The sequence below is a fragment of the Aythya marila genome (genome assembly GCF_965140915.1).
Source record: "Aythya marila genome assembly, chromosome: 5".
NCBI lineage: Eukaryota > Metazoa > Chordata > Aves > Anseriformes > Anatidae > Aythya > Aythya marila.
The window spans coordinates 16,147,116-16,165,570 of NC_139046.1; the positions used below are offsets into that span (position 1 = coordinate 16,147,116).

At 42.3% G+C, this 18,455-nt stretch overlaps 1 protein-coding gene across 2 annotated transcripts in view; it reads left to right on the forward strand.

Annotated features, from left to right (window-relative positions):
- Window positions 1-18,455, forward strand: part of ITPK1 (inositol-tetrakisphosphate 1-kinase) — a 140,643-nt gene that overhangs the window by 65,007 nt on the left and 57,181 nt on the right. For both annotated transcript variants that reach the window (XM_082762530.1, XM_082762531.1), the window contains exons 4-5: window positions 2,284-2,409; window positions 13,789-13,906. In XM_082762530.1, coding sequence (XP_082618656.1) covers window positions 2,284-2,409; window positions 13,789-13,906 — 244 coding nt within the window. The remainder of the gene's footprint in view (window positions 1-2,283; window positions 2,410-13,788; window positions 13,907-18,455) is intronic.

The following is an 18,455-nucleotide window of genomic DNA, read 5'->3' on the forward strand; positions in this document are numbered from 1 at the left end:
TGCAAATCCTGGTAGGTGCACTCTGTTTACGTGCTCGGCATACGCCTGTTGGTTTTAGCTGACACGAGTGTTGTGAGGAAGTTACCCTGCCCAGATGTCTTACGTTTCTGGAAAACGCTCTGCTGAAAATGCCTGCATATGCCTTGAAGGCTTCTTGTATTCTTGGGTCAGGGCTGAAAGGGAGGACTGTGTTCTTGTTTCTGAGTGCTTCTGTGCAGATTGAGCTGCAACTGCAGCAAGAACATGGTGGGGTAACCAATCTCAGATACTTCTTGCTTCTCACTGTTTTTCAAAGTGGAAGCCCTGAAAAGGATTAATTCACATTTTTATACTTTGGCAACTGGGAACTTTCCGACTCCGTTGAATGGACCCTTTGTTTTGGAGTTTCCCTCCAGATATGATAGACAGAGGAAAAAAAAATCAGGAGAAGCTGTGTGATCATCTGAGATTTCTTCTAAGGATATTAACTAATATTTTGGAATTTGGTTACAAAAGTAGATGGTCTCCTTCCATGTCCTTAGCTAAGCTTTGAGTCACATCATTTTGCCTTGGTTCTGCAGACACTTAGATTTGCACTGCTCATGGGAGCCAAAATGTGCTAGCACAGCCAGGCCTCCTGGGGTATGGCAAGGCAGTCCCCATCAGGTCCGTCTTGTCTGTCTTTTACATCATCCTCCCATGCAGAGGGTCTGCTGCCCGCCTGTAAATGGTGCCTCTGAGTCTCCTCAGAAGATGTGCAATATGTTTTCCAGTCTCATTAGGATCTGCACGAGTACTTCAAAGATAGCACTAGAGCCTCAACCTGTGGCCATTAGCAGGAGCGTATTAAGGCACTCCTTCACTCAAAGCAGAGCCATTTCTACACGGTGGGAAATTACATAGGACAAAACCCAAGCTAACGAGATGGTGAAGATGGGGCATCTCCCGGCCATTCCGCCTCTCCCTGCCAATGCCAGGAGCAGAGGCAGCCGTGGGAAGGCGCGTGCCCGTGCCTGTAGGAGCAGATGCCATCTGCAGCTTCCGCAGCATGCCTCTGTCCTACATTTCGAAGATGTTTCACTCGGCTATTTGCAAGTGTAAGTTGCCGCTGCTGCAGTGCATCTCACAGCTCCTACAGGTGCAGCAGCTGATGTTGTGGTGGCTTTTGTGCTGCTGGCAGCCGGCTTGTTGTCGAGAATGTCAGCCTGCCTGTTATTTACGCTGAAAACGTTGTGGTCCGATAAGCTTCGTGGGATTGGGGTGTTTGGTGGGGACCTGAGGAGGTCTTTAGTACATCACCTCGATCAAAGCAGATTCAGCTTTAAATTCAGATGAAGTTATTTAAGGCCTTGTCCAGTCAGGTCTGAAAACATCAAAGGGTGGAGATCCTCCGGCCTCTGCGGGTCTCTGTGCTGCAGCCGGGTGGTCCTCGTGGTGCAGGGTTTTTTGCTTGTGTAGCAGGAATCTTTACTTTTTGGATATATGGCCTGATGGGATGAGTCTGAGGTTCCACAATGACATTAAAGAGTTCTGTAAGGGCTTGTGTCTGCATCCCATCAGGTCCAGGAGCCTTGCCTAAGATTCCTCAGGAGATCCCCACCTCCACTCTCTTCCAGTATATGTAGCCGCTCTGCTCCTTGAACCCTGCCGTGGTACTGGGAGCAAGCCCTGTGACACATCGCCTCCCTTGTTGGGCCCTTCCCTGCTGTCTGGAGCTGAATTTCTGCCGAGCCCATCCCAAACCTGTATTCCCCTACCCAGCTCCCTGCCAAAGCATATTTGCTGTGCTCTGGGTGCAGCACTCCTCCCTGCAGCTCGGTGCTCTCCCTGCAGCAGATGAGCCTGCAGCGATCCTGAGCTGCGTATTTGTTACCTGTGCTACTGCCCTGGGTGCTGCTCTGCGCAGTCCCGAAGGGTGAAGGGCATGGTAGGCATTCCTCTTATTAGTGGCACTAATTATTGTTGGCTCATTCCTTTTGTGCGTACGTGTAACTATGGGGAAGAGAGCTGAAGTGGGAAATACTTGCTCAGGGTGGAGAAGCAGCACAGATAGGCCTTTGGATGAAGGATGCTTGGCAACGATTTCACTGCTTTTACATGAAGTTAGATGTGTACTGCTGAGAAGTAAATTTCTGAGTAAAGTTTTTTGGCAGCCAATGAAATGTCACTTCTCAGGGATTTAGGTGATGTATCAAAATAAAGGCAGTGTGTAAATGCCACTTGTGTGATGGGAATGCCTTGGAGAGGGACAAGAGCCTCAGATCCTCCACATTCTAACAAAAGGTTTCTCTCTGGTTTCTTCAGCTTGACCTCACCAAACCCCTTGAAGACCAGGGCCCTTTGGACGTGATCATACATAAACTGACAGATGTCATCCTTGAAGCAGACCAGAACGACAGCCAGTCTCTGGAGTTGGTGCAAAGGTTCCAGGTAAGCGGCTCTTTCACAGCCCTTCTGCCCTTCAAGCTGGAGGGTGATCTTGGTGCAGCACATCCAGCCTGTTCTCTGTGCAGTTGGTGATGTTTGATGAAAAGAGCTTTCAGGAACACTGCTGCACTGCCCTAGGGAGCCCACCAGAAATTTTGTCAGTCAACAATGGACTCTGGATAGGTTTGACATTGCATTGGTAAGCTTAATAATAACCGGTTTCCCACAAAACATTGTCCTGATGTTGTTCCAGACGTGCTAGCGTTGTCTACAAGGAAAAGCAGGTACTTGTAGGGCCCTTTACATATACCTGTCTGCATGATAGAAAATACTGAATTAATTTGGCCCAGTCCTGTCCAGTTGTCCTGCTTCCCGGAATGCTGATTTCTATAAGTCAAGGCGAGTGTCAGCATTTTTGTCCTCTAATACAATCCTGTTCTATTAACTTTTTTTCCTCAAGGTACAGAGAACTGTTTTCCCAGAGAATTCCTCTCAGTAGTCTGAATAACGATGCGTTTATCATTTTAAAAGGTGGTGTTCCTGGTGGATAGCTTTGATCAAAGGTATATTCTTTTCTTTCAAAGAGAAGCAAAGTTAAATAAGGTATTTTGAGAAAACTATGAAATATGCTTATGTCAGGTGCAAAACCAGCTCAGACAAATTCTGCAGTTTTGACAAGTTTGGTGTCTTGGGAAATCATGTTCTGTTTGCTCTGCTTAATGTTCTACTCCTAGTAATGCAGAAAATATTGTACTTAATGGAGGAAATGTTCTCTTTGCTCTAGTTACAAAGCTTCCCCACTTCCTCCCGCCTGTGTATTATTCAAATTCATCCAGGAGATGAAAAGTTTGGCTTGTGGGTTTGGCCCTCTGGCACCAGTTCTCTGAAGAGTAGATGAGGAGCATGGGCACCCAGTTCCCACAGCGCTTGAAATTTCAAATGACCAAAGCAGCATGTGGAAAGATGGACTTCAGGGACCTTTTGCTAATGCTCAGAGTCTTTGCCCGTTTCAAACGCCAACTAATTTGGCTTCATAATGCACATATTGTTGGTAAAAGCTGATGCCCAAAGATGTGAAAGGGCACACACATGGAGTTGGTCACAGCTGTGTAAAACTCATGAGATTCATGATTCCCAATCTTCCCTACATCAGTTGCATTCCTGAGTGTGAGGCACAGAGATTTGCACCTCTGTGTAATACTGTGGCACCTCCACTTTTCCCTGGAAAACATGCCGATAGGGAAATTGTGTAAGCATTAGTGAACAGTTAGTGTGTGGCAATAGTTAGTATCTGAAACACATTTCTTTTATTCCTGAGCAAGAACTCTTCAATGGTTGTTGAATATTTTTAGTAAGAATTTCAGCTAGCCAACTTACTGCATTTAATTGCTAAGGTCATAGGCTGTTACTTCTGCAAGTATCTGGGTGAGGTCTGGAAGAAGCAGTGCTAAGTATAGAGGACATATTTTCCTTAAGCTGCACTTAACTGCCAAGGTGAAGTTCAGTATGAAATGGGGCAGAGCACTTTGCAGGGAGAGCCCTGGCTTTGGCTGAGAACTTAATGGGCTGTTGTGTCAGTGTGACAGCTGCTGCTCCAGTGGAATGCTATTAGAGGGAAAGTGACCTGCTAGAGATAAGTCCCTTGCCCCAGTAAATTTCTTTAAGTAATCACAGTATGATACCTTGACATTACTCTCTGTACCTTTGCTAGCATTTAAAGAACGTAATCCATTATTTTTGAATAGCTTAAATATCGAAGCTTTGTTTTTAAACCTATTTAAATTAGAATCTCAGTGAAAATGTGACTTTTATCTAATGAGTCTGTGGGATGGATTCTGAGTGCTGAGAGATAAGTTGTGTATTTGTACATTTACACATTTATCCTTTAGTTTAGGGACTTGTTCTTTGTATCGTTTTTGATGGTGCTTGCGAAAGAATTATATCACCTGAATAGAGATGCAGTGGCCTAAAACAACAGAAAATGTTAAAACCCAAACAAACAAAACTGCACCTACAGACCAGAAACCTAACTGCCCCTTCTGAAGTCTCTTCTAACATTCCCAAATGCTTCAGAGCCACATAAGTTAAAAGTCTATCACTGATCCTCTGGCAGTTAATTTTTTCAGATGCTGATATCAAATATAGTAGTAATTTTTAACTACAGACTATTAGAAATTAAATTGTTTTTAACTTTCAGAAATGGTAAATGTCTAATTTGCATATAGTGGTTAATGGAGCATAAAAATAAGATATGTATTTTGAATATTATTTCTGTCTTCAAAGCTTTTGTCAGGAATAAGGTATTTTATATAGTGCAGCTTGATTATTTTTTTTTTTTTGAGAAAATATAACTTAGTTTCAGTATGCAATTGCTTACTGCAGAGATCTCAAATTTCTACATATTTCTTTACAATGTACGTCGTGGCAGGGGCAGGAATAGGAGACCATACATAAAATCTTGGCAGAACTTGCAGAAATCATACATTTCTGTCAGACTAATCAAATTTGTTTGCTGTCGGTGTGCATGACGGCATCAGTTTCACTACCTTGACTTTTTGATCAAAGTCAAGATGCTGGGGGAGCTTGGCAGGTGGGAAGGAGTCTCACTGTTGTGCAGGGTCAGCCAAGGCTGTGAAGAAAACCAAGCATGCTCCCAGCAGGCTTACAGCCTCCTTACGCACTCCCAGTGGAAGCTTAGAGAGTTACGCATCAGAAACAGCTGTGCTGAAATCCCATGTGGCAGGGCACACAGGATGGGGACCCTCCCACTGATATCAGCTGCAGTTCTTCCCTTCTCATCGTCCCGGGGCTGCTGACCTGCCAGCATCTCCCGCGGCCAGGGCTTGCAGGCTGTGGATAGCGTTTCTGTTCCACATGCTAAAGGAAGCAGGGCAGTAGCATTTCTGTGCTTTGCTGTTCCTTAGGGCTGTGCTGCAGCTCTTGCTGTCTTTGCTAATCTTGAATATCGTAAATCTTTCTTTTCAGTGGACTCTGAAGGAAGCCATTAACAATCCCACCCCCCCACACCTTAAGATTTGGGGCTAACAAATCTGTCTGCTCCCTGTGTAGGCATATACAGCATGGCTTTTCTCTCCCATACTGCCAACTTCAGCTGTGTTAACATCACTGCCCCTGTTTCCATGTGCCTATTTTTTTTGTCGGTAGCACGGTCCTTATCACACAGTGTAGAGGAACAGGAGACCTCCCAGGTCAGTGATTTGGGCTGGGGATGTGCTTCCTGAGGCATGCTAACTCCTGTATCGGTGAGAACAGTCGTCTCAGGTATACCAGGGAGTCCTGGAGAGTACCAGCAGAGGTATTTGATACAGGAAGGCAGATCCATTCTGTAGGATTTGCATAGCGATGAATTGATTTAAATATCTGCAAGGCACGAGAGCATTCTGTTTTGTTACCTATTTTTGCAGACCTGTCTGCTGCCTTCTAAGAATAACAGAGAACTAAATGGAAAGCAAATTAGCCTGGAACAGGGTTGGGTTACAGTAGAGTAAAACAGAAATAATTGTAATCCAGGAACCGGATAATAGGGCTGAAATTCAGTTTTATAGTCTGTTACCATCTCCACTATTTTGTTATTAAGAATACACCTGCCTTTCTATGCCTTAATTTACCATCCCCTGTTCATAAACTGATCTCTATTTATTAATAAAGGACTTTGTGATTTTCCTGTAAAAATTTCTCGTATGCTGATGGGAAGTTGGAAGTTTTCCTTTTGGTAATACTGGAAATTTGTATTATATGTCAAATGTTGTAAGAAGCAAAGTATTGCTCACACACCTGGAGCATATGGAACATCTAAGTCAGAGCACCCTTAAATTCTCTGAGATCTGTTAATTAAAAAGTAATTGTATCATTAGAAAATCTCTCTCCACCATAATACCTGCTTTCTGTATTTTTTCCAGAGCACAAGTAATAGAGACGGATGGAATTGAGGATAAGGTCTGAGTAAGTCAGATGCAGAAGAAATAGCTCCCTGTCTCCTGACTTGATTGGTTAATACCAATCTTGTTAAACAAATTTGTTCAACTAACAGTTGAACTGTATGGGAAAAAAAAAACTGGGTGAAAAACACCCAATGGGTACAAAGCATTGCCTTATACCAGTCTTCTGTGCAGGTGAACTCTGCTCATGCGTTAATGACTCCTCTGATCTTTCATCTTCGTTACACATCACTGGTAATGGTGGGGTTAGTCTCTTTTGAGCATTTTTCCATATTGGAATTTGGCATTGCTGTGCTTGCAACAGCAGGCTTTGGCCAGGCATCTTCTAGAGCGGCTGCTGTAGGGCTGCACTAAGAAACTTAATTCTTTTTATAAATGCTTGGGTACAGCTGCCTAGTGCCTTCAAGGCCTTCATATTTAGGAATATTAAATTGAACTGCAAATGACAATAATAAAAAAAAAAAGTATGTTAGAGAAGAACTTGATATTCTTTCTTTTCTCCCTGTCATTAATCCTTGGTTGTTCAGTAAACAATGTATAATCTAATCTATCTATTTCTTGAGGATGCCATCTTCCTGCAATGAAGTAGAACATAATTCCTAAAGAATCAGAAAGGAGTTCAGGGATGTGGGTTCAATTCATGCCTTCATCGTGTCATCTAGGCAATCCCATTTGCATCCCCAAGTTTTTATTCTGCAAGTCATAAATGAAATAAAATAGCATTAGCTCCTTTTTGAGATTAATATGAAGAGCTCTCTAATGTCAACTCACAATGGCTGTGATAAGGATTTTTTTTTTGTCTATTTGGAGCTCTGAAACAAACTCGTAGTAGCTATAATTACACCTAATTTACAGACCAAGGGCATTTAGCTGAAGAAGACTTTGGGATTGAGCTTTCCGAGGTCTTCATACTGCTTGGATGTGTGGTCTGGACAGCAGTTCCTCTGGAGAGTATTGGCAGCTGCAAATCAGACTCCACCTAAGATTAGTGATGAGTGCTTGGTGATCTCCTCCAAAGCTGCAGTGAAGACCATGTGCAGCACCAGGTGAAGTTCATGAAGTGCAAAGTGGAGAAAACTTCCAGTTTGCTCCATAGGACACATAGGCCCTTAACGCTGCAGAACATAGAGATGATTAGTCTCCCCTCCTACCCACAGCAACACTGGGCTCATCTGATTGAACATAGATCATTTGCCAGCCAGTAAAAGCAAACAACAACAACAAAAGCATTAAAGTCCTTGGTGGTTCCTTCTTGACCAGAGGAATGTGGGGGAGAAGTCAGGTGGGAAGAGTCCGCAAGGGTCCCTTTCACTTGCTGGTGCTTGGTTCCCTTCGCCTTGATAAGAAAGAGAATCAAACAACTCCAGCTCCTGCCCTCCAGACAAAGTTTATGACTTTGAAAGCTGAGTCTGTTTTGGCTGGTGTAAGCCACTGCTGACTAGGGAAACTTTGTTGTGATTACAGCAAAATACTCCCTGAACAGCTGCCTGTCATAGCTGCACAGGGGCTTGGGTAGCTCTATTCATTGCAGCTTCGTACTTGTCTGTTCCATTCACACTGATGGCCCAAGTGATGGAAAATCAATAGGGTTATTAATTTGTCTTTCTGACATTTTGTTGAACAGGTTCTCTTTGCATTAGCCTTCTTGAAAAGATGGATCACAAACGATTTTTATTCCTAGACCTCTGCTGGCCTCTGAAAACTGAAAACATTTCCTACCCCTCTATTCATCCCCCCAAGCCCTGCCCCATATTTCCTACCGTTGACTTTCCTACTGTGAAGTTGTCCAGGAAGAGCTCTTCTGTTCTTGATTTATTAGAAGGGTTTAGGGCTGGGATGAAGGGAAATTAGGGAGATATTTTGGAAGGAGAGAAGTTAGGCATTACTCTTGTTCTGGAGGGGGGAGTGCATTGTTCTTGCTGCACTGATTGCTTTCATCAGAAGTATCAGCTTCAAAAAGATGATTTGGGTATGTACTTGTGGAGAGAGATGATGCCAGTGCATTTTTTTTTCTTTCTTTCTTTCTTTTTAATATACTAGCCCATTGTTATTCTACTTACCACCTTTGTACTCTGAAAATACTTGTGTGATTCTTTTCTTTTTTCATGTGCTCCGCTGAAAAAAGGGAAGTGAAAAATCAAAGGAAACTTTCAAAGCTTAGAAGTTTTTTTCATACTGGAGGGGCCAGGGAGAGAGAGAGAGAGAGAGAGAGTTGAAATGGTCTATTTACACTTGAATTCACAGGGCAGCGCCTGTGTTTTTCCCATTTGAAAAATAATTCTCTTATATTGGTGTTGGAAGAGCCTTGTAAGCAGGCAGAATTAACTAAAAATCTCCCTTCCAAGTGCTAACTGTTGTAGGATGGCTTTCCTGGGGATAGCTATTTGCAAAATGAAGCTGTGGTGGACTCCTGAAGGAAAATCAAGGAAGCTGAGTACTCAAAGTTACTTTCAGATGTGAAATTAATAGAAAAGGAACAGAGGAGGTTTCTGTCCACTGCCCTGTGCCACCACCCTCATCCCTCCCAACCACTGTAGGAATCTGTTTAGGTTTAAAGAGACAAACATTTTTGAGATTAGTTTTTATTCAGGATCCACCTTACCTGTACCTTTCCTCCTGGAAAGAAGTGCCCATGAAAAGAGAGCATCACCACCCAAGACACTGAACAGGAACTTCTATAATTTAAGTCTGAATCTGATGCAAAGTCTTTAGATAAATTTTGTTTCTGTCTATGCATGTTTTCTCCCTTGAAAAACGTCAGTTTGTTGTTGTAAGCAGTCATCTCTGTGTTTCTGTACACAGGAAAACACAAATCCAAACACTGTTACTGTTTCATTTGCTAACATTTTTATATGGAGCTTTTGTTTAATATTAAACAAAAGGTTATAGAAGTTTTATTACTTAGTAATAAAATCGAGTCAATGAGTCAGTGAGTATCTCTTATCATCTAATGACCTAATATTTGCAGTAGATACTGTATAAACTTTCTGTTAAAATATTAAAATGGAAAAAAAAATCATTAACTACCTTTTTTGGGTAAAATGACAATCAGTTCTCTTCTCATCTATATATATGCTTCTCAAGAAAAGCTATTTTTTAATCTCTGGGCTATATCCAGAGGTATTTAATAGGGAACATCAGATGCTTGGTCTCTCATTTGATTCTCTCATTTGAAGCTCTTTTGATTTCAGGTTTCTTTGCTGGCCTTCTGCCAGTAACAGGGCTGGTTCAGAGGATTACTGAATGCCAAGCTTGGAGTACAAACAAAGGAGGATCTGCTAAAAGTCCTTTTTTTTTTTTTTTTTTTTTTTTTTTTTTCTTCTTGTTTGCTTTTATTATGTCAAAGATTAGGAAGAGGAAAACACAGACATTGTCTGGGTCAAGCTGAACTGCAGCCCAGGGACAGCCCTTTCAAAATACTGCAGGGAAGCCTAAATATCCAACAGATTGTTGTCTGGGTTGTTGGAGCCTACAGTTGGATACCAGTCTTTGGTAAATCCATCACAATAAAGTTCAGTTCTTTTGTTGGAATGACCAGAGAAGAGCTGAACAGTAAAAGCTGAAAGGTTGTGATTTACTGAATACAGACCCTTGGCTTCAGTGTTTCTTCTTTCTTTCTGCAACTGCTTCATTTTCAAGTTCACATTTGTAGTAGCTCAGCTGCTATCAAAATTCTTAGATGCAACCATTTCATGTTCATCGACAGATCTGTATTTCTGGTGGTGGAGCTATTCTGTGCCATGAGAAGAATGCTACTGCTCAGGCTAAATTGAGAGTTTTCTAGTCTGTAAAGCCATACATTAAAAAAAATGTGGTTGCTGAGTGTGCAGCAGTACCTAGTAAAGAATCGAAGTGTACAGAAGATCTCATATATGCTACCGTAATTATTCCTGTGAAGCTGACAAAATTTTCCTATTGTATTCTCCTGTTGTGGGATGTAAGTGTTAAGGTTTGGACTTGATTTTCCTTTAAAGTGCTTTCCTGCACGTAGATACTGGAGCTCTTTCTTTTGCATGTGCTCAAAGTGTTGGCAGCATGCATGCCCAAGGGGAGGCCTGGCATTTGCTTTGGGGATCCTGCTGCAACTCAATGCTTCTGCTTTTGAATGCAGGGTTAACGCTTTGTGATGGAAATCCAAGCAACACACAATGCCGTGAGAACAGATGCAGAGTTATAAGGACCTGAGCGCATTTAAATGCTTCTGTCCCTGAAACAGCTCTTCAGGAGTTAACCACTAGCTGTGTCCAAGGAGAGATGCCCTATACAAATACATCAGCCTTGTTCTGCGCTGACAGACTTCTGTGCCTCAAAGAGCAGGCCATTTCTGGATTAGCTAAAATGAGAGCTGTGTAGCCAACCCCCAGATTAGCTCTAGGAGACACTCACTTCTGGTCCCAGTCCTTTGCTTTACTCAGTTGATGCAGGTTTTTATGGCCCTTTGCTGACAGTCTCTGAGCTTTGCCATTCCTGTGCCCTGTGGCTGACTACTTAAGCCTATAAAAGAAGAATATCTGAAGAATAGTTTTTGAAACATGTTTGATGCCAAGAAATTTTATTTTATTTTATTTTTTTAATAAAAAACCAGCTTGCGTTCAGACTCCTGTGTATGTTTGAAGGGGCTGTTGTCTTTCACTGTGAAGTTCTTTTCAACACGAGCAGGGCTTGTTAAAGTCCTCCAGGCTCTAAATGGCTTCTGAGAAACAGCCCCCACCTTCATGCTCTTTGGTTATTTTGTGTTTGCCTTCCAGAGCTCTTTGGAGTCTCCTTAAGGCAGCAGGATGAGAAATCAGTCACTGGAAAGCCAGCTACGATGCTCGCTGCTGTTGAAGCCTTGCCTGGTGTAGCAGCGCCTCAGGATTATGCCTTCATTGCTGTTAAACTTCATTATGCTGTGTCAAGCTTAGTGCTTGGATGATCTTATAATATGGTTTAGAGCTATTATCGTTATAAATAAAGCACCATGAAGTTTCCTACAGAACTCATTAAAAAACACTTGTACTTCTGGAAATACATAGAGTAACGTGAGCCAAAATAATGTGGAATATACCTGAAGACAGGGCAGGGAGGATAGTCAATAATGCCGAGGTGAGCATCAGGAGGATTTGGGAAGCTGCACAAGGAACCAAGAGAGGGAAAAGTCATTCTGTCCTTGGAGGGGAGTGAAGGGGATGGAAACTGAAGTGAGGACAAATATATGTGTGAAGGGAAGGATTAGTGTGTACAGAGTGGGCCAGGATGGGCAGAGTGGAGCTTAAATTCAGTGCGGAATCAGGACCAGAGGGGCAGTCACTGCAGTACAAAAGGAAGAGCTAGTACACCCGTCAGAAACACTGCAGGATGTTTGCTGTTAGATCCATGTCGGGATCAGGTTGCGGAACTGTAGGTCTCACTCTGTTTGCTGTGTGCTTACATGGCCCCCCAGCACCATGTTGGCCGTCCTTCATGTACCACCCCGTCCCTCTGCTCACAAAGCTGCCCAATGTGTGGTAGCTTCCAAACTCTTCAGATGAGGCATAGAGGGGCTGAAGGAGCCATGTAGATGTGTTGAGATACTCCAAGTAACGTTTCATGATCAGCAAGTTTAAACTAATTCCCTAATCACGGGATCATCCCAGCCTCACAAGGTGTCTTCTGGCTGTGTGAAAGTGCCTGCGCGCACGGACACACACGGGGCTCTGAGAGGCGTTAATAACAAGTTTCTCTCTCCAAAAAGCAAATTTCTTCTGTATGTGGAAGCTGACTGCTTTGCTTGAAACTCTGAAAGTATTGGGGACAGGAGACTAATGAAAACTGTTCACAGTGCTGATGACTTGAAACAAACCCAGCTTGTGCTCCAGGGAGCCAGAGGGGGCTTTTTGTCCAGGGGCGCTGCCAGGGTGAGGCAGCAGCTGGGCCTGATGCTTGTGGTGACAGTCCCTGGGAAAGGCTCTGTGCCTCACCTTTCCCAGGTAGCAGCAAAGCTGAGCATACCTTTAGGGATATATAATAATATATAATTCACTTTATTTGTTCTGCAGGGGTTATTTATTCTGTCAGACATCTAGTGCAGCTGAAGTGTGCCTTGTGACCCTGTGAAGGAAAACTACTTCTATGTTGTGGCTGATGCAGTGGGTTCACTAAACCACAGCACTGGATCCTCTTAGCCTCAAGAGAATAATCCCTTTTTAGCAAGCCATCAGCCCAGACTGTGCAGTCAGCAGCAAGAGAGTTTGCCAGTACTGGGTGCCGGGGGAGAACTGCTTCCCCAGTTAGTGTCTGGAAGAACATCATTTGCCAGGGACATGAGTCTTTTCTCTCCCATCTCGGTGCCTAGCAAAGTGCATCTCCTGTGGCCACCTCATCATACACCTTAGTGTCTTTTGGAGCATGTTTTTTTTTCTCTGAAGCAATTGAAAAAAGGAAGTAGGTTTTCGTGAAAGTGTGGGACTCGCAAGGGCATTTACCATGCGTGTACATGAATAGATTTAAACAAATGGAAATGTAAAGATGGCTTTCAGATGCTGGGTTAAACAAAGCCAGATGCTAACTTCAGAAATGTTTGTCCTATTTTGGATGGGATAAAATGGATTCTTGTTTATCCATTGACTTCATGGGGTCAAGTTCAGGCAAGGATGAAAAAGTGGAACTAGGCTTCTGTTCAGAGAAACAGAAGAAGGTTTTGTAGCCATGGGTGGGTTTGCAAGGGCAGTACCATCAGCTGTCTATACGTTCATGGCCAAGATGCAGCAGAGCAGTCATGACTTCAGGGAATGGGGAGCTGAGTTTGCAAGGAGGACGTCCATGGGAACGTTACTTTGCTTTGTGGTGAGGAGAGAGCTTAGAAAAATGGCAAGATGGGTGCTTTGAGACCTTAATGAAGACACAGTAAAACAGCAATCTTCTCAGCTCAGCCAAAAAAAAATCTAGCCTTTATCATTCATCTTGTAATACAGCATTCAGCACAGCTAGAGGACAGTAATAATAACAACATTAAAGAACACAGATGTAGTTCTGAGCTTAGCTCAGGCAGTTTTGATGTTCGTGTGGAGTAACTCAATACAGGGCTGACCCCAAGATAGCAGCATGTCATCCTTCTTCTCCTAATTGCTCTTCTTTGCCCTGCTCACAGCTGTTATTGTGGCACTTTGCCACTGGCTCCCTTCTGAGTTGATGGGGTTGCAGCGCAGGTTTCACTGCTGATGGTGAGTCTACAGGAGGAATTTGCCATCCTGAAAGAGTTAGCTGTCATGTTTGTGTTTGTTTCAAATGTCAGTGTCTAGACTGTCTGGTCACTTTCTGCATTGCCAATTTACTTTTGCCTCCTCTAGCAGAGAAGCTGGACGTTGACTGGGGTTTTTAACTTTATTCTCTTCTCCATCTCAGTATTTTCCACAGTCTTCAGCCAACCTAATACCTTTTTTTTTCCTTTGTATTTGTTTTGCAGGAGTATATTGATGCTCATCCAGAAACCATCATCCTGGACCCTCTTCCGGCTATTCGAACGCTTCTGGACCGATCCAAGTCTTACGAGCTCATTCGGCAAATAGAGGCGTACATGCAAGGTAGGCCAATTGCCTGCTCTCCCAGGAGGCTTTTATTGTGACTCGTAGGGAAGCAGCTGGCTTCTGGAGATTGGCTGTGAGGTGTCAAATACTGGCTTTGGGCCTCTCACATTCTTTAGCTCCATGGGAGCACAAACACCGAAGCATTCCAGTGTCACAGGATTGCATTCTGGACTCCAGTGCTTTTCTTCTTCAAAGTATGCAAAGGAGGTTTACATCTGGTTAAGAACATGATATGGGTTTAATGGACAGTGTATTTACTACAGTGAGCAACCCCAGAAAGCTCCTGGAAAACATTCTTTCTGTGCATGCTAGTAAATTGAAATAACTCGACAAGCTTAACAGCTTATCATAAGAATCCTTAGGCTTCACCAGAAGGCTTGAATTTTGGGGAGATTTATGAAAGAAAAAAAAAATATTTTGGAAAAGACTGAAAGAAATTAAATTCTAAGTAGAGCTAAGATATTTGAGAAAGGCTGGAAGCTGGAAGCATGCTCAAGTTAATTGCTTGGAAGAAACATAAATGCTCCTCTGGTGCTGGCTGGCTACCTGACACAGACTGTTGCCTTTAATTGGTATCATTAGAGTTGCCATCCCATATTTGGAGGTCATGCCTCTTAACCTGAATAATGCTATCATCTTACCATGTTAACTGTTAGGTTAAGTGAGTCTTTCACTGCCTTTCTATTTCTTCTTTTGCCATTTTCTTGAAATATTTCTTGGCTTTTTTGTTCAGTTTTAGATCAGCTCTTGAAGCAACTGTTTCATACATTAGATGACTATAATTTAGGGAAATTGCACTTCTGAACTATGTTCTAATGTGGTGTTACTGCAATTGCCATTACAATTGTGTTAGCACTATTTCATGGGCACCTAAGAAGTTCATCAATTTGTATTTTTATAATTGTGGATTTTATAGATGTATTGTTTGCATCTGACCTGCCTGGCCTCATAAGTAGTGACTTTATGACCCTCTCAAGTATGTAAAAGTATGACCGATAATTGCAGCACTCTCCCATATGCTTTGGAATCTCTTTACAAGAAAACGTGCAGTTAGTTTAAAAGGACTTTTTTTCTGGAGTAGTTATTGCTGTGTGTGAGTAGGAAAAGGGTTCTAAGGGAGACCTGTACTCCGAGGAAGGGATTGGTTTTTGTTCTAGGAGCAGAGAGATTCAGGATGGGTTTGTTTGTTTGTTTGTTTTTCCTTAAGTTATTATCGATATTGTTGGTGGTGTTATATCTCTGGGAACATTATACTCAGGAGAGCATCCAGTGTTTCCAAGGACTTTGAATTGCACGTATCATGGCCTTCTCTGGTCAAACTGGTGAGAAAAAAGAGTAAATTTTTCTTCCTTAAGGAAGAGTTAAAGTGTCAGTTAAAACTGACATGTTAAAGAGAAGCTGTTAATAAAATTTAGGAATGAAGTAGAAAAAGGCATCACCCATTTTCACTGGCTGCTTTAATATTAGGTGACCATATCTACACCCACCCCAAGTGCCCCTGCTCCGTCTCCGCTTATTTTTTTCTCATCATCAGAAATATTACGGCAGAGACCTTGAACCAACTTTGTACTTAGGAGGGGAAATCTCAAGAGAGCTGAATAATTGGCTAACTTCTCACTCTGGTCCAAGTAGACCAGCCTCTGTATTCCCACATGTAATCATCTGTGGTGAGAAATTCAGGAGACCAAAAAAAGCTGCATCCCTCTAGACTTTGTGGTGTTTTTTTCCCCTCCTTGTTTTCACCTGCTAAACTGTGTTTTCTGCTCTGCAGCTGTCATGTCGTATCCCAAGGCAATGAGCACTTAGAGAGCTCAAACAAGAAGTAATACATCTGTAAATAGCATAAGGTCTTAAGAGTTGCATCTTTTTTGTTCTGGAATTTCAGAAGGAAGTCACTACCAAGAATAATATCCTAGTATGTAGCTGCAAGGAAAAGAACCCATTTTATCAGAGGATACAAAAGTGACGTGGTGCACTAAGCTCAGTGCAAGGGATTCCGTCTTCCAAAGGAATGCCATAAGCTCTGGAGGGTTCGATACATGTGTAAGGAGGAATGTTCTGCTTTTGAAAACCTTTAAATTTCATCATCTGATTTATAGGGCAGTTTTGGATTCAGGTAATCCTAACCTCTAATTGAATTATATTGTAAAGTAACTGTAAACAAAGTAGTCTTCATTTATGATCTTCAGTTTGCATTTCATTTAAGCCTGTACACCTTAACAGAACTGTATAATTAAAGATTCATGCCAGTTGGGCTGAAGGGAGGATGGACATGTGTTCTGCTCTCTCCATTTTGCACAATGCTGAATCCTGCTCCGTGTTGCCTGCATCGTTGGAAACGTCGGATGTTGCTGAGGTGACTGTGTTCTGCAGCAGTAGGGCACAGTGTTATACAAACAGCTTGACTTTGAATGAAATTATCTTTCGGATATCCAAGTTAATGCCTTTCAACTGTGAATTCTCCATATGGCCTGAAAAACAGAATCACTATATGAAGTGCCTAAAACTGGGCACCTGGACATTGTTAGGAGTTTTGGAAGTCCTTTCCATGCTCTTTATGGAGTCAAATATCTTAATAATAAGCATTGTGATCCAGCCTCACAAGAACCGTCTGGAAAGACGTTTTGTGGCCCAAGCTTTGCCTTTTGCAAGCTTTGTCTATTTATTTTATTTTTTATTTTTTTGCAAGCTTTGTCTATTGCAGTCTGTAGCCCTTAAATGAACAGTGAGAACTACAAGCAGGGAAGAGTTGTACGTGCAGTTTAGTGCCAAGCATGGAGCTGAACCTGAACTTTCCAGGTCCTAGACTGGCACTAACCACTCTTTCCGCTGCCACCTGTAGAAACACAGGGTTCACAGAACTTCAGGCTGGAAGGGGTCTCTGTCGATCATCTAGTCCCCCCACTGCTCCAAGCAGGACCATGTCCAGCTGGGCTTTTATATATCCATGGAAGGAGGCTGAATGACCACTCCGGGCAACCTGCTCCAGGATTCACCTTGACCCCACCGTGTAACAGGGTAGGATATAGCTAACAGTGGGTGCCTTTGTTTTTTTCAGTTCAGATAGTGATATCTCCCTTGGAAGGAAGTAGGACTCTCTTCTAAAAATATGTATACGTATATGAAAAGCTATTTTAGCATTGATTTTCATGGATATATTTTTTTTTTTCAGAAATAGTCCAATCAGGGCTGTGACTTCCTCTTTTTCCTGTTCTCTGTTATTTTGAGTGCAAGCTCGAAAAGACCTAGTCATTCTGAAACCTTCACTTCTAAGTCTTTTGAAAAAAGACTTCAAAAATAAAGTTTGCACTCACTGCTTGTGTCCTACATAGCTGGCAGGTCTATCTTGAAATAAATCACTGAAAAGATTTTTTTTTGGCGTGGCAGTTGAGTTCTCTTGGCAGCTGTATGGCTTTGTTTACTTATCAGTGAAGAATGACTTGTGATACAAAAGTATTCTAGTTCAGCTTCTGTAATGTTTAGTGAAAGATTAGGAGCATTATTTAACAAAATTCATTTTTGCAGATTATTGTATGGTTGGGGCTGGGTCAGCCTTTTGAAGCTTCAGCCTCATGAAAAATAACTAAATTCTCTGAAACCGTCTTGAAAAGCTGTCATCTTACAACCTCGGAGTTCAAGATCTGACTTCTTAAATTATGGTTAAGATGATTACAGATAATCACTGTGAGTAGGCTTGGGAATATAGCCTTTTTATTTAAAGATTAAAGGCTTTTAAATGTAATAGTAATAATCTAAACTGAAGGAATTAAAATCAAAACTGATCAACTTGCTACGCGCTAGGTGCTCTGTCTAGTTAATGCTTACATATAAAATTCAGCTCCCTTTTTTGTCACCTGAAACTTTCTGACTAAAAGTTTCTTCAGTGGTTGAGCCTCAGATATTGCAGACCCTGGAGTTCATTTCTATAAATATTTTCACCTGTTTTTTTTTTTTTTTTTTTTTTTTTAAAGTGGTTTTAAGAGTTCTCATATGAACCTAGTTGTGGTTCCTGAATTCCTCTCTCTCCTAATGATCTTTTTTGAAATAGGGGAATTATTCCCTGAGGACAGTTGAAACAATACAAAACCATTTAGCTGTGATATTTTCATCGCAGTGTGGAACTGAATTCATTTATGTTTGACTGTTTACTATTACATGAGATGCTGTCGCTGTGTGCACTCCTTTCTGATTTTGGGCAATACTAAGGAACAGAGCACTGCACCGTTCGCTTTTCCCTGAATTTCTTTTTATTAGATTCTGAGTCTCTGTCTTAGAAATACCTCTTGAACAACTGCATGTATCTTTTGTGCCTGGGAGAGCGGCTCAGCATGATGTAATGGGTAAGGCACTTGATTTGTGACTGGGTTTTCTGCTTGGTGCTGGTTTTGACTTGCTTCATGACCTCAGGCACAGCACACCACCCTTGTGCATCTCTTTCTTCTCCTGACACTTGTCTGCCTGTCTCTTCCCTATAGATGCCACGTTTTTCCAGGCAGGAACCTCTTTTCCAAATATACGTACACTGCCTCTGATGTCGAGCAATGTG